Here is a 20613-nt window from a genome sequence, read left to right as displayed (position 1 = left end):
GACACCATGATTTGGTCTTGTGCGCTTTGAGTGGCACACGGTCGCTTTGGTCGCTACTTGCTACAGCTTTTTAGAGCACCTCCACGGGAGTCCTCATCGCTATTCTTATTATAGCGCTCCCTTCCGAAAGATAAAAAAAATGTAACAACATCCGAAAGAATCTAAACAATTCTCTTGAAAAAGTTAGGTTTCCAATTGAAACCATCAAAGATATTATTGGGCAATTCCAATAAAAAAAATCCCGAAAGATTCTGGAATAAATCCTAAAACTATTCTGGGAGAACTGCTAAAGATTCTTAAAAGAACACAAAGATTTCTGGGGAACTCCCGGAGAAATCTGCCAGAGATACTACATGAATTTCTAAAACAAGAAATGTTTAAATGAACGACAGAAAAGAGAAACTTGCGGGAGATTTCCTGGAGGAACTAGTTGAAGAACATACTGAATAATTACTAAAGGAACATTCTGAGGGATTCCTGGAAGACCTCCTCCTTGGAATAACCTGCAAAACAAAAACAGTAGAATTTTCTTTTGCGAAAAATCCATTAATATTTCAGGGTCTAGCGGGCGCCAGTGCGCATCGCTCCTCATTATAGCTGATCAATTTGAACTACAATTACTACTTCGCGAAGTTGAACTGGGACACTAGATAAAAACAAATTTCCCTTGCTATTTAATTTCATCGAAATTGTTCAGAAAAAGAAAAACAGATTTTCTGCAATTTTTTATCAATAACAAAGTGACGTTTCACAAAATGGAAATTTAGCAACCCAATATGGGGCGCTAAATTTGGAAACCCACGGCTAATTTTGAGTTGCGTTCTTATTTTACATTCCCGTTTAGATACCTCCGGTGTAAAAGTGGGTCCCTATATGCGGCCTGGAAATAGCGGTATGGCCCCAGATGGGGACTCCCGTGGTGGTGCTCTTATAGCAGTTTCACATAGCCCACTGTCAAACCCCACCACATCTTAGGCAGCCACAAGGGATCGTCAAGTCCTTGGACGAAGTCCCTGCTGCCTTTAAATTACATAAATAATTACAATATGTACCAATTAAAGTGCCTGCATTATACAAGTGACGCAATACTCCTACCTTTAAGAACCTTGTGCTCGATTGGAACAACTGATTTGACAGCAAACGCGCCGTTCCAATTATGACACTGCGTTTCTTTGTTATGAGTGCAGCCTCTTTAGTACCAATTAGGATTATTTTAGTGTAAATCTCGCGTAACATATGATTACGGCTTATAAACCAAAACCATAATTTTCGATTTTATAGCATTAACGATTGCCTTGTTAATAACACTTCATGCTAGTTAAAACTCCGTTCTTGATATTCCTTGAACAACACTTTTATTGCTATTTTGAGTGAATGTCTCCTGAACCATTAGAACCATAGTGGTTTTTAAGTCCTTTGATTTGCGCCCTTAACTACCATTTTTAGCGGTTTGCTTTGGTTTTTAGGGCGTTCACTTTTCATTGTTTGTCATTGTCATTTGAAAATCTGGCTTTCAGTTATTTTGAAATGCATATTCTTACTAGGTTATCAATATATCACATAGCAGAACTGCTCTGGCTAACAAATTTAAACAAACCCGATGATATTAGTTAGATATTAGCGTTGAGCGAACGGCTTAAAAGCCAGACGTGCTGCCGGTAATGCGAGTAAACTGCGCGATTTTTGTTTTAGCTAAAATTTGGTAGATTTCGAATAGTATTTCAATTAATCTGAATTTTCTGTTATACTATAACCAATTACGCATAGCATTGACATGTTTTTGGCAATGGAATGTGTTTCTACTTCAATGAATGAATTAAATTAGTCTTATAAAACTTGAATCTCATTTTTCTCGGTTCAGCATTGTTGGCTTTTCGGTCGTCATCATATGTTGCTCGAGAAATGATTACGAAGCAAACATTTAAGACTGACACAGCGACATTCTTCTACCCTAACTTCGCCGATACCTTTCATAGTACAAATTGTTGCTAGTGAAACGCAATCGATTTGAACGCGATTGATAATTCATTATTAATCATTGTATGAAAACGCTTTTTCCAAATAAGAAATAGTTTCATTTTTATGATGGCGGGCGGATCATACGTGATTGAAATAAATGAGTAATTCTGTTTCAAATAACCACATGAAATGAAATCGAAATCATTTTCATACCTGATTCCCGAATAAGGTCTGCGGCTAATATTCATATCAATCTGTTTTGTTTCTCTTTGAAGGTCGCTCGGTGGACAATACGCAGCAGTGTCGTGACACTCCATCGCGGTTGTGCAAAACCCGATACAACACAACCGCGCCAATGTACGGAGTGAGTCTCACGTCTGGCCAGCCTGTAACCATTGTGCAAAAGTTTCCCGATCTCCTACAGCAAGTGGTGTTTGAAGTGTGCGAGTAAGTAGTCTTGATTCCATTACATGCCTACAACAGAGATCTATGCGTGACACCATGTAACTATTTGTAATCATCATCACGGGAACACTACGAGACATGCACAAATTATGTCACACTTCACATTTATCGATCCCCTCCCTCTAAGAAATATCGTCAAACTTAAGTACACTTGAATATTAGAACTATTACTCATCAGAAGACGAGCTAACGAACTATTCCGTTTTAATTGTAAGATCAAAGCTGCATATAATTACATGTCTTTCCCATTTTTGATTTTTTTCCTATTCACATATGACATATTTGCGATTAACGGTCAAACTAAAAAAAATAAGATTTTTAGATAGGCTTGCTTTAACTACGCGGCTACTTAGAACTTGAGTTTTTGCCTTTCTCGTATACAAAGTATACTTAAAGGCATATGTTCGCTCCAAAAACGAACTTTTTATAGGAGTCCCGGAGACCAATTTTGTTATATACCTCACTCATTTTTCAGGCACTTATCCTTAACCGATTTGGTCGCAAAGGGTTGCATTCGACGCGGAATCTTGTCCCATTGTTTCGTATTGAAAATTGGCCCAATCGAACTATGGGCTTCGGAATTATGGTCAAAATATATTTTTTTACAAGAAAAATTCTCACTCACTTTTTAGGCATTTACAATTAGCTGATTTGCTCGCATCAAGTTTTATTCATTTATTCGTATTGAACATTGGACAGATCGGTCTATGGGTTTTAAAGTTATGGCCAAAATTCATAAGAAACACATACAAAATTCTCACTCATTTTTAAGGTACTTATCTTTAACGGATTTGCTCGCAACAAAAGGCATTCGACGCGGAATCTAGTCCCATTGTTTCGTATTGAAAGTAGGCGGAATCGGACTATGGGATTCGGAGTTATGGCTAAAACACATTTTTTTTTACAAAAAAAAATCTCACTCATTTTTAGGCACTTACCCTCAGCTAATTTGCTCGCTTGCTATGGGGTCAGAAGTTATGGCCAAAATACTTTTTTCCATACCAATAGTGCGTAGAAATTACTCACTCGATAAAAACGAGAAAAGCACCATCACCGCAAGGTGGATTAATCTGGGTTTTTCAGTTTGTTGCCGCCAAATTCTTGTTAAAGCGATTAAGAATAGGTTTGCACTTAGAAAATCATCCGGAATGGTATCGCTGGACGTTGAGAAGACATGATTCCATTTGGCAAGATGCGGCACAGAGAGGTTTCCCAATTCATCTCATTAAAATAATGCAATCATTCCTGAAATATCGTTGCTTCCAGGTTGCCATCAATGGGACTTTTTCTCTCTTTACCTCCATTTGGGAGATTCGTGCCATCGCAGCCTTTCTCATCACGCACCTGACGGAAAAGGAAGAGAATGTGGATGGGAGAAAATGGGAAGTTTGGGAAAGGGACCCTTGAAGAGGGCATACAACATATATTATTGAGCCACTTATATTGATTTCTTGGTAGATTTGAAATAACACCAGAAAATTGAGATTTGTTTGAAATGAACTAAAATTAGTATGAGTTGATTTACACGTGTACCGTGCACGCACCATACTTTGCGCAGTTAAGGAAATGCTACATTTAATCAACTCGTACAACTTAGAGCCAACTCATCAGCCAATTCGTTTCCAGCAATGGAAGAATGGTCAGGTATCCATATAAAGTGAAACGTATTAACTGTATTCAGTTCCTCATTTTGAGTTTGACATGCGATTACTAACTTTGATCTTGGGTTGGCCGAAGCGGGAGCTTTACTAGTTGCTTGGCTATCAGGCATATTACTTTGCCCATAATGTGTTGTTGCAGTGCGGATTACAATCCACACATAATGACAATGCAGTGTCTACCCAGTGAGTGGGACTGTTCCAATCTCAGCTCACGTGAGTAAACCCAATCTACCATGAGCGGTAACCGCAAAGTTTGTAGAACTGCGGTTAAATGGATTTCTCTTTCATGAAACCGAGAACCCATAATCGGTAAGTACAACAAGAAAGTGCTTCTTGTTTGAGATGTATGTGTAGTGGGGCACCACGTCAAGGAGAACCTCGAGAGCAGCCGTGGGAGTCGAAGAGAACGCACCAGTCATTGCCATTAGGCACATCCTTTGAAGATGGCCTAATTTAGACTGAATTGTCCTCACTTCACCCTTTTGCCACCACACAACTTTTGTCTAAATCCTGGTATCGGGTCAATTTTTAGTCACTTTTTTCGGGCAAGTCAAGTCACTAAATAGTCCCTAGTTTAAACAGGTCAAAAGTTCTGGAATAGAAAACCAGTGTGAAGCTTTTCGTAAGTGATGCTCTGTTCATGGCGGAAGGTAAATGACGGATCGACATTGACCGAAATCCTTACATCTCAGGTACCCTAGGAATCTGAATTACCCCAAAACCCTAGAACATTTGATACAGTGTTATCTGTTAAGATGTAAGCTAAATAAATGAAAAATGAACTCTTAGTATTGCGAACAAACTACTGCTATATAAAGCCATCATACGACTACAATCCAGCGTGGAGCATTGTGTCAGAACACATTGCAAGATGTTGCAAATCAAGCAAAACCGCATACTGAAAATGATGATGAACCTCGACCCCTTCTACTGTACAGATGATTTTCACAGAACTACTTGAGTTGACTTCATTGATACTGGTTTCAACGGCTACTGCCCAAGTTTCGGAATAGTTGTACAACTTCCTGGAATTCCTAATTGCAAAACATGTTTTAGCTGGGGGGACTGTGATATCTATTTATGTGTATCTTTTCTATTCATCTCATGTTGAAGTTTTTATAAGAACAAGTAAGCGTTATGCGTTCAGTCCGATGACAAACCAATCAAAATCTAGGATAGGATGCGTCAAGTAGTCATTAAAAATCGTACCGATTTTCTGTCACAATCGTACCGATTGCAAAATAAATTAGGTTTTGGCGAAATTGTACTGAAATTTGGTGGATTATTACCTCCAGAAAATACGTTGACTATCAACAATGGATTTTGTTCAGAAATCGATTCAAATTCTTTTCAGGGTCGTAAACATATGCTGTTCAGAACTTTCAATCGGATTCTATTTGGAATCTAAAAAAATCCTAAACGAACTCCATTTGAAATTTCAAACAATCTCGACCGGGATTTTTCTTAGAATCGCAAATGGTTTCTCTTCAGAATTCCAAACGGATTCTGTTTAAAATTCTGATCGGATTCTGCTCAGAATCTCAAACGGATTCTGTTTAGAATTCCTAACGAATTCTGTTCAGAATTGCAGACGGATTATGTTTAGAATCTTGAACGGATTTTCTGCTCAGATTTCCAATAGTTATTTGCAACGACAACTAATATCTTTGAAATTGTACTGTGTCAAAATAATCGCCCCAACTGACTCAATACATAGTTTTTCTCTCCTTAGACCATTGTGAATTGATTAATGAAAATATTCTCTCTGAATTTGCATTATGAGCTGCAATACTGAATAAATACTGAGCAGTTCGAAGTAACTCGGAAAACACTCAATATTTGGACATGACTTGAAAAAAAAAAATATTGCTGGTAAAGCAATTGATCAAAAAACGAGATCTCCTGGGTTCCGATAAACTGAACCATGTGATAATATTGATCATACGATTTTACATAATCAAGAATAATGCTTTTTGTTGCTAAAAACTCAATACATTTGGTAAGATCTTCAAAGCTTGTCGTTTTCAAATGTCTAAGATTCATCCAGTTGAAAACCTGGAACTCTTGAATTGGCGCAATGCACTTCTCAATATACTGTGAGCATGACACATATACTTGTTGGAACTCCTTAAGAACAGTTTCGGAGTTTGTGCATCATCTATTTTTGCAATTAACTGCTTAACCAAGTGGCAAGAATTTGCCCCTGATTCGATTTTTCAGCAATTGAAGCAAGTTGTTAAGAGTATCTGCGACTTCCAGAACAGAATTTTTACCGCGTTCAAGAATCGCCATAATAAAGCTGACATCAGTGCAGTGCTGACATCAGTGCACCACAAATACACTTCAGAATGTTGATCTGCGAAAAACGTTTGAACCACTCGCGGCGGTTGTTCGTGTGAGAGAAAGTTTCTTTCAATGCTGGGTACATGTTCAACAGTGTTTCAATTGCTGGAAAAAGATCCAACCATCTGGTTTTACTGTGACTTAATGATGGTTGGTAGTTGGTGTCAACATAATCGCAAAAATCTTTTAGCGCCTCAGTTAGAATCGTGTAGATCGAGAAATAGTTGAATACTTTCATAATAATTGATTCAACATCAACGCTCATCTGATCTGTTCCACCATGAACCACATGGACTGGACAACCTACTCCAACTAATCCTTGATTTTTCAAATGCTGCTTTAAACGCGTGAACACATTAGAATCTGATTTCCTGTTTATACCTCCAAAATTGACATTTGCATTATCGCCAACAAAAGCTAATACTTTCGAGCTTATACTTTTCCAAAACATCGGCCAAATACTGAGCAACTGTCTCAGATGTCTCATGCAGTGGATAAATCAAGTATCTTTGTTTCAATTCAAGGGCAGCAGGGACTATGTCCAAGGGCTTGACGATCCCTCCCCAGGCCATATGCGAGTTGTGGGGCTTGCCTAGGATGTGGTGGGGTTTGACAGTGGGCCCTGTTAAACCTCTATAAAAAGCTGCATGTATCTGCAAGTAGGCCCCACCAAAGCGACCGCGTGCCGCTCAAAGCGCACAAGCCCAAGTCCTGGTGTTAGGTGGGACGCTAAACAGCCCTGACACGACGGCCCTCCGACGAGACAGGAAGTTTGCGCAGGCCCAATAAGCCGCCTAGAAAACCAATCATTACGAACAATATAGGAGATAATGCGACTCGATATAATCGGCAAAGACCTAGGCGACGAATACAGGATCACGATTGGAAGCTTGGAACATGGAATTGCAAGTCGCTAGGTTTCGCAGGTTGCGACAGGATGATCTACGATGAATTACATCCCCGCAACTTCGACGTCGTGGCGCTGCAGGAGATTTGCTGGACAGGACAGAAAGTGTGGAAAAGCGGGCATCGAGCGGCTACCTTCTACCAAAGCTGTTGCACCACCAACGAGCTGGGAACCGGCTTCATAGTGCTGGGTAAGATGCGCCAACGCGTGATTGGGTGGCAGCCAATCAACGCAAGGATGTGCAAGCTGAGGATTAAAGGCCGTTTCTTCAACTATAGCATCATCAACGTGCACTGCCCACACGAAGGGAGACCCGACGACGAGAAAGAAGCGTTCTACGCACAGCTGGAGCAGACATACGATGGATGCCGACTGCGGGACGTTAAAATCGTCATCGGTGACATGAACGCCCAGGTAGGAAGGGAGGAAATGTATAGACCGGTCATCGGACCGGATAGTCTGCACACCGTATCGAATGACAACGGCCAACGATGCATAAACTTCGCAGCCTCCCGCGGAATGGTAGTCCGAAGCACCTTCTTTCCCCGCAAAAATATCCACAAGGCCACATGGAGATCACCTAACCAAGAAACGGAAAACCAAATCGACCACGTTCTAATCGACGGTAAATTCTTCTCCGACATCACGAACGTCCGCACCTACCGCAGTGCGAATATTGAATCCGACTACTACCTCGTTGCAGTATGCCTGCGCTCAAAACTCTCGACGGTGTACAACACGCGTCGAAGTCGAACGCCGGCTTAACATTGGGCGGCTACAAGACTGTAGACTAGCCCAAGAATACGCGCAGCAGCTGGTAGTTGCTCTTCCAATTGAAGATCAGCTAGGCGCAGCTTCACTTGAAGATGGCTTGAGAGATATTCTATCCGCCATTGGTAGCACCGCAACCGCTGCACTTGGCACGGTGCCCCGGATCAGAGAAACGACTGTTATGACGGCGAATGTGAGCAGTTAGTAGAAGAGAAGAATACAGCATGGGCGAGATTGCTGCAACACCGCACGAGGGCGAACGAGGCACGATATAAACAGGCGTGGAACAGACAAAACTCGATTTTCCGGAGGAAAAAGCGCCAGCAGGAAGATCAAGACCATGAAGAAACGGAACAACTGTACCGCGCTAATAACACACGAAAGTTCTATGAGAAGTTAAACCGTTCACGTAAGGGCCACATGCTACAACGAGATATGTGTAAGGGCATAAACGAACGAGCGTGAGGTGATCCAAAGGTGGCGGCAGCACTACGAAGAGCACCTGAATGGCGATGTGGCAGACGAAGATGGCGGTATGGTGATGGGCCTGGGAGAACGCGCGCAGGACATAATTCTACCGGCTCCGGATCTCCAGGAAATCCAGGAGGAGATTGGCCGGCTGAAGAACAACAAAGCCCCTGGGGTTGACCAACTACCAGGAGAGCTATTTAAACACGGTGGTGAGGCACTGGCTAGAGCGCTGCACTGGGTCATTACCAAGATTTGGGAGGAGGAAGTTTTGCCGCAGGAGTGGATGGAAGGTGTCGTGTGTCCCATCTACAAAAAGGGCGATAAGCTGGATTGTAGCAACTACCGCGCAATCACATTGCTGAACGCCGCCTACAAAATACTCTCCCAAATTTTATGCCGTCGACTAGCACCAACTGCAAGGGAGTTCGTGGAGCAGTACCAGGCGGGTTTTATGGGCGAACGCTCCACCACGGACCAGGTGTTCGCCATTCGCCAAGTACTGCAGAAATGCCGCGAATACAACGTGCCCACACATCATCTATTCAAAGCCGCATATGATACAATCGATCGGGACCAGCTATGGCAGCTAATGCACGAACACGGTTTTCCGGATAAACTGACACGGTTGATCAAAGCGACGATGGATCGGGTGATGTGCGTAGTTCGAGTTTCAGAGGCATTCTCGAGTCCCTTCGAAACCCGCAGAGGGTTACGGCAAGGTGATGGTCTTTCGTGTCTGCTATTCAACATCGCTTTGGAAGGGGTAATACGAAGAGGATTAACACGAGTGGTACAATTTTCAATAAGTCCGTCCAGCTATTTGGTGTCGCCGACGACATAGATATTATGGCACGTAACTTTGAGAAGATGGAGGAAGCCTACATCAGACTGAAGAGGGAAGCTAAGCGGATCGGACTAGTCATCAACACGTCGAAGACGAAGTACATGATAGGAAGAGGTTCAAGCGAAGACAATGTGAGCCACCCACCGCGAGTTTGCATCGGTGGTGAAGAAATCGAGGTGGTAGAAGAATTTGTGTACTTGGGCTCACTGGTGACTGCCGAAAATGACACCAGCAGAGAAATTCGGAGACGCATAGTGGCTGGAAATCGTACGTACTTTGGACTCCGCAAGACGCTCCGATCGAATAGAGTTCGCCGCCGTACCAAACTGACAATCTACAAAACGCTAATTAGACCGGTAGTCCTCTACGGACACGAGACATGGACGATGCTCGTGGAGGACCAACGCGCACTTGGAGTTTTCGAAAGGAAAGTGCTGCGTACCATCTATGGTGGGGTGCAGATGGCGGACGGTACGTGGAGGAGGCGAATGAACCACGAATTGCATCAGCTGTTGGGAGAACCATCCATCGTTCACACCGCGAAAATCGGACGACTGCGATGGGCCGGGCACGTAGCCAGAATGTCGGACAGTAACCCGGTGAAAATGGTTCTCGACAACGATCCGACGGGCACAAGAAGGCGAGGTGCGCAGCGGGCAAGGTGGATCGATCAGGTGGAAGATGACTTGCGGACCCTCCGTAGACTGCGTGGTTGGCGACGTGTAGCCATGGACCGAGCCAAAAGATATTTTAGTTACTAGATAAATATTGTCGCTGTCGTCGCTGTCCGGAACATCTTTTGCTGGCGAGGATAGGGGAGCTAAATGTCAAAGAAGGAAAATCCATACGATTTGACAGGTATGTACCACACATGTTTCGGACAGCAGAACAAAGGGAACAGTAGCGACAATCTTTATCTAGTAACTAAAATATCTTTTACCGAGTTGGATGGCAACGACTTTTATATACCGCAGAAGCCACTCCGGCCTTAGTCTGAATAAATAAATAAAATTGTTTCAATTCTCTGACCTGCCCAGTTGAAAAACTGCAAAACAACCGGGAACATTTTGTCTGCTTTGTGATTACTTGCATCCGTAGCTATGGATAGAAAAGCAATTTCTTTAAGAGATTCTTCGATTTTGAAAAGAGTATGAGGGACAAGAACACCATTGACTATAGCTTCAGTTTTTGTCCTGGCACATTTCAAATTTTTAGCTATCTCACTGTCGTGGAATAGTTGCCTCATCAATGCAACCGAGCAATCCGTTGACTTATAGGATTGATGATGTTTTACGGTGTGGAATGCCAAGGTACCAGCAGCTGCATTTACCTTTTTAGTCAACATGGAAAAAAGCTCGAAAAACTGAATTACCTTGGAAGATGACGACGAGCACCTTAGTACATGAAAAAGTCATTAGAAAATAGAAATCGAACGTAAATAAAACGATTGTCATTGGCACAGGAGCATAAAGGCTTCTACTTTTGAAGTGTTTCACATTTACTCATTAAAAACTACGAAAAACATGATAAATCACTTACTCCTGACTCAAAATCCGTCCACCGTGGGATAAGATAAATAATTTCTACATTAATTACCTTCTACCCCCTTAATTTATAGATATCTCATGAGGTGGACGGATTTCGGTGCTGTACGAATTTCGGTCCCGCACGTTATTTCAACTTTGATATATCCGAAAATTTGGGGACCCTCCTTAGCCGTGCGGTAAGACGCGCGGCTACAAAGCAAGACCATGCTGAGGGTGGTTGGGTTCGATTCCCGGTGCCGGTCTAGGCAATTTTCGGATTGGAAATCGTGTTAGCCTCATGATATACGAATGCAAAAATGGTAACCTGGCTTAGAAACCTCGCAGTTAATAACTGTGGAAGTGCTTAATGAACACTAAGCTGCGAGGCGGCTCTGTCCCAGTGTGGGGATGTAATGCCAATAAGAAGAAGAAGAAGAAATCCGAAAATTTGCACTTCCGTTTGGTCGACATGGTTACGGATCGCTGAAACACAAAACAATGAAAATCGAAGACAAATCTATTAAAACAAAAATAATCCTTATTTACCTTTTTGCTTTACTCGTACAACGAAAGGCTATCATTTCACTCCGAACACGAACTTTTTATAGAAGCATCGGAGACCCATAGTGTTATATAAAAAGATATTTTAGTTACCAGATAAAGATTGTCGCTTCGGTTCACTTTGTTCTGCTGTCCGAAACATGTGTGGTACCTAACTGTCAAATCGTATTTCCTTGACATTTAAATCCCCTATGCTCGCCAGCAAAAGATGTTCCGGACAGCAACGACAGCGACAATCTTTATCTGGTAACTAAAATATCTTTTGTTATATACCAATCGACTCAGCTTGACGAACTGAACACATGTCTGTCTGTCCGTGTGTATGTGCGTTTTTTTTTCTTTTTTTATGGAGGGATGAAGGCAAACCTGCATACAGACAACTGAAATTTTCACTCAGGGAGTGGGGTTGGCGAGGAAGGCAGAAGGCCAGCCCGCTGGACCCACTAAACCCACCCAAGCAACAGAAGGTTACATGAGTTACCCTCTCTACTAATACCCTGGTTCCACCAGGAACTGCCTCCCAGCATTACTTCTGGGAGATAGGCAGTACTTAATGTACCGTCGTCGGGGATTCTCACCCAACCACCTGATTCACGCTCTAGCACATCACTCTGAGACTTATTTGGGCGCTCACTCTAGCACACCCTGCCACTCCTCCTGACACACGCTCTGACACATCATGTGGGACTTACATAGGTTCTCACTTCTGACATGCCATGCGAGTCTGACTTGGGTGCTCGCCCTTAACATACCATGTGAGTCTGACTTGGGTGCTCACCTCTAACATGCCACGCGAGACTGACTTGGATGCTCACTCTACTCACCTCTGCCATGCCTCGAGGTGTCGATAGCGATAGGTACCAACAGTTCTACGCTACGACCCTCCTACCTCGGCATATGCAGTCCATACCAGCACCTATGCGGTCACTCTTCTGCCATGCCTCGTGGTGGCGACTGCGGTTGCCACCCGCTGGGACACTCTTACCTCGACATGTGCAAACCTTTCATTCACTTCCCCGCGATCAGCCTGTTTTCGCTCTAACTAACCAATCACAAGTTAGTCATGCTTGTCGACTGCTGCTCGGCGCGCCAGATTCTCTGCAAGCTGCAGGCAATCTGAGTGGTTGCAGTCGAAACTGCGTTCCACTTCTCCACCGCTTGGCACATCCTCTGGATAAGGGTATCCGGGATTGTGTCCCTACCGCAAAACATCTAGCATAGTTCTTCTTTCGACGTCGAAACGAGGACATACGAACAGTACGTGCTCTGCAGTTTCGTCAACACCTGGGCAGTCAGGGCAGACGGGGCTCTCCGCGTGCCCAAACCTGTGGAGGTACTGCCGGAGGCAGCCATGGCCTGACAGGAATTGTGTCAGATGGATGTGAACTTCCCCATGGGGTCTCTCCACCCAGCTCGATATGTTAGGTATCAGCCGGTGGGTCCACCTACCTTTAGAAAAGTTATCCCACTCGCGCTGCCATCTGGCAACCGAAGTCACCCTTATGCGTTCGCGGGGCACGTAGCTCGAAACACTCCTCGTCTTACCGGATGACCAGCCCGACAGGCATCATGCTCGCAATCACGCAAGCTGCATCGTGTGATATCGTGCGGTAGGCAGATATCACTCTGAGACACAATTAAGCAGTACGTGCTCTCCAGCTTCCGCAGGTAACTGGTTACCCCCAGAGCTCTTGCCCAAGACGGGCCGCCGTACCTAAGAATAGATACGGTAACGCCTGCCAGTAGCCTACGTCTACAGGCACACACCTTGGAACTGTTGGACATCATCCTCGATAATGCCGCAACAGCAGTCGAAGCCCTCTTGGACGCGTAGTCGACATGGCTGGCGAAGGTCAGCTTGTCGTCTATTGCGACCCCAAGGAGCTTCAAACTCCGCTTTGATGCGATCGCGACTTATGTTGAGCGAGCTGCAAGCATCTAGCGCTCATCCAATCCTCCACCGTGCTGATCGCGTGTGCTGCGGTCAGTTCTACCTCGGGAATTGACTCCCTGTAGACCTCCAAGGTTACGTCATCTGCGAAGCCGACGATCTTAACACCAGGAGGGAACTTTAGCTTCAGAACCCCGTCATACATAAGGTTCCATAGTACCGGGCCCAGTATTGAACCTTGCGGAACTCCTGCGGCAATAGGTACGCTTCTTTGACCGGCATCGGTCTCGTTTAATAGTACACGGTTCTGGAAATAGCTTTCCAAAATCTGGTACAGGCCCACCGGCAGGCTAAGCCGGTGTAACGAGAGCGCGATGGCATCCCAGCTTGCGCTGTTGAATGCATTCTTCACATCAAGTGTCACTAACGCATAGTATCGAATACCTCGCCTTTTCTGTGGGATCGCTATCTCGGCGGTCTTTACCACAGAGTTAATTGCGTCCAACTTGGACTTACCCTTGCGAAAACCGAACTGGTTGCTAGACAGGCCGTTCGTACCCTCGTACCAGCCTGTTGAGGATGATCCTCTCTAGCAACTTGCCCGTCGTGTTTATAAGGCAGATTGGTCTATGCGCCGATGGGTCACCCGGCGGCTTCCAGGCTTTCGGCAACAACACAAGTTTCTGTCTTTTCCATCTTTCGGGGAATCTACACTTATCTAGGCATCATTGCATAGCTAGCCTGAACATGTTCGGGTTCGCTTTGATTGCTGCCTTGAGAGCGCTGTTCGGAACTCCATCAGGCCCTGGAGCTTTGTTCGTTACCAGGGATTTGGCCACCGCGAGTAACTCTTCGTTCGTCACCGGACCCACCATTTCGGCCGCACCCATATTGCCTTGTGGTGCAGGAGACCAGGGACTTGTGGCTCGAGACGGGAATAGTACCTCGATAATCCTCGCCAACCTATCCGGGGACCTTTCAGGGGGTGAAGAGCTCCCTTTGGTCTTGGCCATCACTATCCTGTAGACGTCACCCCACGGATTCGCGTTGGCTCCTTCGCATAGGTTGTCGAAACACGCTCTCTTATTGCTCTTGATGGCCTTGTTAAAGGCCAGTTTCGCAGCTCGAAACACTTCACTGCGGTCCGCTCTTTTATCCTCGGTGTGGGCACGTTGCATCCTTCGTCAAGCCTTGCCGCAATATCGGGACTCCACCAGTATACCGGCCGTCTGCCATTTCTCGGCAGGGCTTTAAATAAAAATACCGCATTACGGTCGATCGTTCAAATTCAATAGTGATCAACTAGGTTTTAACCCCTTGTCGAATGCAACTAGTTGCGAGAAAATCGGTTAAGGATTACATATGAGAAGTGTTTTAAAGTTTTTGCTATTGTTCACACGCATACATGCACACATTTGCTCAACTTGTAGAGCTAAGTCGATTGGTATATACTGCATTGGTATATACTCCGAGACTTACATATAGAAAAAGTTCGTTTTCGGAGTGAAATGATAGCCTTTCCGTACAACTGTGTTGCACGAGAAAGGCAAAAAGTAATAAACTATACACTGCCGCCGATCTACAAATTCAAACTACAAAAAAATCTGAAACCTATTGACAATAGATTTTTATAAAATATAATAATAATTTGGTTAATGCTGTTTCATGTTAAATATTACCATGATTTCCCCTTGTCTGAAGCAGTGCAAATCTGTCTCCCCTTGTATTATGTTTTGTAGCTTAATCACCATATACAATTATTACCTTACGTCCGCCGCTTACTGTACGAACATGGGTCCAACTACGATCTCACGCTTGTTTTGTGTGTTTTTATGCTAATCATATCTGTTTTTTCTCTGTTTTTCCCTAGATCATCTGAGTGCGACGTGGTACGGGGTGAATGCACTCAAACATACGTACCGTATTTGTTCCTAGTGATCCCGCTGGGACCAGTAACGCTGACTGGTCAGGATTACGTCCTAGTCGAGAGTGGCTGTGTGTGCAAGCCAAAGTATGCAACGGAAAAACCTCGCGAATCTGGCGGGAACTTCATACCTTGAATAAGCGATTGAAGCGACAAACTGAGACTAAAGATCCCGAGTTCGACAAGATGCATGATTGGAACTTTAGAGGCAACCGAAGCCCGAGTGTGAATTGTAGCGAGTTTTTTTTTACAATCGGTTTCTTTGAAACTAACGACACAGCTCAATAGACGATAGCTGTTAAATGGATATTAAGCGAAACGATACAAAAACTAGACAGACAAACGGTTCGATCCTTTTTTTATGATCTTGAGCCTATAGTTCAAAAAATGAATAAAATATGTTTTCAGTAGAATGAAAATGGCATGAATGAATGAAACTGACTATCGACGAAGAGTCTAGCTTTAAGATTATTTAATTTGGTTTAAGGCTCATTCAAAAATTAATTCATTCGTTTAGAGGCGTCCAAGCTTCAAGTTAGTGAAGTCAAAATGTACGAGAAGCGAAGGATTTAACTTGTGAATAAACCATAATCAAAATAATTACTAGTAAGGACATCGTCTTTCCACCCCAAATAAATTAATTATCCCAGCTTAATGTAAATATATTTCCTCCTGTTTCATAGCATGATACTACACCCTAAAAGTAGGAGAAGGAATGACAAATATATTTTTTGTCATTTGACTAATTTATCGATAACTTTTTTTTCGGAAGTCAATTCCAGTTTAGGATATTCAATGAATCAGTATATAACGGTTGAAGAATCAGATAACTTTTTCTAATACAGCTTCGCACTATATAATAAGTTATACGAGACATGCGAAGAACTGGCAAAAAATAACTTGTTCACTGTTTGATGGTTTAAGACGAAAGAGATCGTCTAGCTTTATTATTTTTCATCTCTAAGCTTCTGTTGTATTACAGCATATAGAAACTATACTATAAATATACTTATAGAACATGTTCGAATTATGGCATCGAAAAAAGATTCAGCGCATTAGGTGAACACATTAGTCTTTAATTTGAGTAATCTATTATTCAGTGCGTATAGTGCGAAGATGATATGAATATGACAGATCATAGTTCTTTTACATAAAGTTTGGTCCATGATAGCAAACCAATCCGAATACCACGAAATGTCATGACATTAAATTGTCATTTGACATAAATTTGACTCTCAAGCCGTAGATTTCAGGTTCATAGCAATGTCACAAAATCATGAATTGAAAATGACTTTTGAAAAAAGTGCGCGATGTAGTCAAACGACACAAAATGACATTTTTCAACACTGAGTAGGAGAACGTAAATTGATGATCATGTATTACGTATCGAGTTCTTAGTTAGTTTCGTCTCAGCAGAAATCGTATTAACAAAGAAGCGGTACGTAGGTAATGAAAATCATCCCATAATAATATTTCAATTCTTAAACAAGTGGGTATTTTGCGCGATGAAAATTATATTTATCTGTACGCTAAAACTACGAGTTCCTACCGATTTTAACCTATCGTTTCACTATCTATTATGCATTTGTTTATGCAAAAATTAATAATAAATTATTTATTTTTAATTATACGAAGGTTTAAGTAAGTTTTAACTCTTTTATTTAGAAAGAAATTGTTAAGTTGTTTTAATATATAGTATTCTACCATCTACAAAATGTTGCAGGTATAGGGGAAAGCGGGGCAAGACCGTCATATGGGGTAAGATCGCTAACAGCGATTTCAGTAAGCAATGTTTTTACATTATTGACACGAGGGAAAATGCTCTACAATGGTGACGAAACTGGAAAACTCATTTTTTCTTTAATTTCTTAATCACTTAATTTAAAATTTTATATCTAGAATTAGTCGTTTTGTTTAAAGAAAAAATATATCCACCAATGATTATATATGCTAATAGTTTACTCACACTAATAATTCGATTAGATGAGATTTGATAAAAAAAATATAATGATGACCACAAAATCAACATTTTGGAAGTAACTTCATTCGTGCATATTCCCTGGGAGTGCAAAAATGATAACTAATATTATGTTAAGTTCAAAACATTTTTTCTAATATTTTATTTTTTGCTCCGAGCGGATGGCGAATTTGTCATACAATTAATAAAAAACATGTTTTGAAAACCAATTTATAAGATGTTTAAACTTTAATAATCAATATTTTTGCATACTAATATTATATAACATACCCAAAATAGATGGCTATGAGACAAATCTGCAGTATGAGGAGTGTTGAGAGTGTTCCACAAAACCAGAATGTAGGGTGGCGATCTTACCTCACATTCCCCTGCTGCGAATGCAACGTATCCACACATCATATTTATAATAATTTATCGACTTCAAACCAGGGTTGCCATTATGCCAGACATTAAGTGGCACTGTCAGACTTTTTGGCACCAAAAAGAGAAACTATCCACAATGCCAGACTTTTCAAATTTCAGACAGATTTTTTTGTGACCAGAATCGGTCACCAGGCAAAAAATTGTGATTGATAGTGGAGTGACATATTTTCGGGATAGAAAAATTTTGCTGCCAAAATGTTATTCCCGAGGTGATTTCTAGATAGTACGTTCTTTGTGGTCTGTAGAGGCTTTTAGAAAGTTTTCTGATGCAATCGAGTTATCTCGCCCGAGTACCATCGCAAATCATAAGTTTCGAAGCTCTGAAAAACATACCGTTCAACGTCATGTATTTACACGAACACGAAAAGATGACAACGTAGGGGAGAACGGTCCAAAATGCACCCCTTAAGCTTTTTCGATGTTTTCGCCTATATAAACAAAAATACCCAGTACATACAAAGTTAATTGCCTATATGCCGGGTATTAAGCCATCCGGAGTGGAAATTAATTACTCTGTCTGAAACATGATTATGCATATGTACAACATGTGAGCATGAGCATGAGCATGATTGATCGCCCACGGTTGCTCCTCCGTTATTGCCAGGTCAGCTGTAATTACACAGAGAACCAACAGATGAAGTTTGGGATTAACATCATCTTCAATGTGTAAGAACTGGTGACCCAAAATTAAGCAATACCAGCGCCGGCCGTGTCCGAATGCAGGTCAATTAAGGAATAGGTAGGAAATGTTGACATGTTACTCGCTTTGATAGAAGCCGACGAGTCATCTGCACTTCCACGAGAAATCACTGGAATGTTGGATACATGGGGTAGGGAGTGTGGCAGGGTTCGTTTTGGTAAACGGTATGCCGTGTAAAGCGTGTAGTTAAAATGATTTTGAACAAAAACACAATCAAACGAACTGAAGGTGCCTGTACGCGAAATTAAATTTCACTTTTTTTACCCGCACAAAGCAGAACAAAATTTCGCCGACCGGCCGATCGTTCTGCTCACCGCACTATGCAGAACAAAAATTCCGTGATCGGCCGATCGTGTTCTGCCTACTAAAGAACAGGTCTTGACGCGAAATTAATTTTCACTTTCTGATTACGTACCCGTACCCGAGAATTTCTTCGGGGAATTTCAAAAGAATTATCTGATAATAATTTAAAGGACTTCCAGTGGTAAATGCCTGGAATATCCCGCAGTTTCACTGAAGGTAAAGATAGGGAGCTGTAGAGAAATCTAACGAGATTGTATTCCGCGTAGGTCCTGGATGCCTCTCCACGGTGTCTTTGTCCGAAGAGGCTTATTTTCAAAAAACAGCATCTCTAAAACACCCACCACACGAAAGTATAAGTTTTCCTTTTTCACTTAAGTGAATTTTTAAAATGTTCTATCGGGTGTCCACCCAAGCAACCAGAAGTTCGGACAAGAAGGGCTATTTTGGCTTAATCAGCTCTCATTTTAAGTAATTTTTTGTATGTAACGGAACTTTAAGTGAACTTTAAAGTTCCGTTAAGGATGCTTGGAACTTGATGTGAACCATAGTGAACCAATTAGTTCGGTTAAGAGTAAATTTAAGTAAAATCTGAACTTCTGGTTGCTTGGGCATTTTCCATACATTTTTAGGGGGTTAAATCTGCTATCATTAGAGATTTCCTGAGATTTCTTTATGAAGTTTGCACAAAAAATAGCAGAAATAAAAATTGTTCTAGATCCCCCGATAGAACATTTTGGTTTACCCACTGAGACACTGAAAGAGACACTTATTTCCGAAAAATAATATCTTCCCATAGAGACATCGTGTTTTTGAACTGAAAATTTTAATTTATATTATTATATTATATTTGATTTACTTTGAATGAAACTGTCAACTATAATATTTCTTTTTGAATAATTATTGAAATCAAAATTGTTTTTTGTTCTGAAGACTGTGCAAATGGTTACGTTAAAGTGCTACTAAATAATAATATTGATAAAAGTTAAAATACTAATCATTAATAAGTATATGAAGGTTTGATCTCACCAAAACTGATAGCTGGAAATGGAGGCTGGAGCCTAGCGTGTCTAGAGTTGACAAATTCGTTCCTAGGTTTCACTTCGAGGCATTTTCCGGGGAATTTTCCTATCCATAGTAAGGATAAACAATCAATTGCACAAAGTTGGCGATTGTTCATTTTACGCGAGGAAAGTAGCAATAGAAAAAAATAGGGCTTCAATAGTGAAGTTGACTTCAACGTTGTTACAATATCCTCTTGTGGTTAACTTCTACTTACTAATCAAAACGATCCCTCCAGGATCATCGAGCACATGACACGAAATAGACACTATTGCCAATGGTTATATGACTTGTACATAATCTTCCTCTATTCTAATGTCTAAAATAATTAAAAATCAAAATATCTTCTGGTCGGATAACGTATCATTTAGTACTATTTTCGCCGAGTTCAAAATCTACCGATTCTCGCACACGATTTGCAAATCAAAGAAAAGGTGAACTGATTTCATCACCAGCAAGTACTGGCCGAATATAACATTATCCTTAAGAATATTATAAAATTCTGTTATATTTGACCAAAATCGAATGTTTCTTTGCACAAAACGAAGAAAGCAGAAAAAACGAAACGTTCTGCAGATACTATATTTCTATGTATTACTATATTACGTTTCTGTAACTCTTCTACGAGTCAGTGATTGGTTTCAATGGCTTACTACTGAGATAAGGGAAAAATGGGAAGCTAGTTAGATGGAAAGATAGATATATTGAAATAGACATTGACAAAAAGATTTGAAGCTAGTCAAAATATAATGCAAATAAAGGCAGAAATCAATTATACATATATAGTAAAATAGTCAAATATACTTCTGTAAATTTAAAAAATCTAA

The 20613-nt window shown here is 41.6% G+C and overlaps 1 protein-coding gene across 1 annotated transcript in view; it reads left to right on the top strand.

The window, feature by feature from the left end:
* LOC134211294 (nucleolar protein dao-5-like) overlaps nucleotides 1-16968 on the top strand; it is a 183347-nt gene extending 166379 nt beyond the window's left edge. Inside the window, exons 5-6 of the mRNA XM_062688015.1 lie at nucleotides 2235-2406; nucleotides 15270-16968. Coding sequence (XP_062543999.1) covers nucleotides 2235-2406; nucleotides 15270-15459 — 362 coding nt within the window. The 3' untranslated portion in view covers nucleotides 15460-16968. The remainder of the gene's footprint in view (nucleotides 1-2234; nucleotides 2407-15269) is intronic.
* The last annotated feature ends 3645 nt before the right edge of the window (nucleotides 16969-20613 follow it).

Source organism: Armigeres subalbatus, chromosome 2, assembly GCF_024139115.2.
Source record: "Armigeres subalbatus isolate Guangzhou_Male chromosome 2, GZ_Asu_2, whole genome shotgun sequence".
NCBI classification, from domain to species: domain Eukaryota; kingdom Metazoa; phylum Arthropoda; class Insecta; order Diptera; family Culicidae; genus Armigeres; species Armigeres subalbatus.
This window is presented reverse-complemented; position numbering and strand designations above follow the sequence as displayed.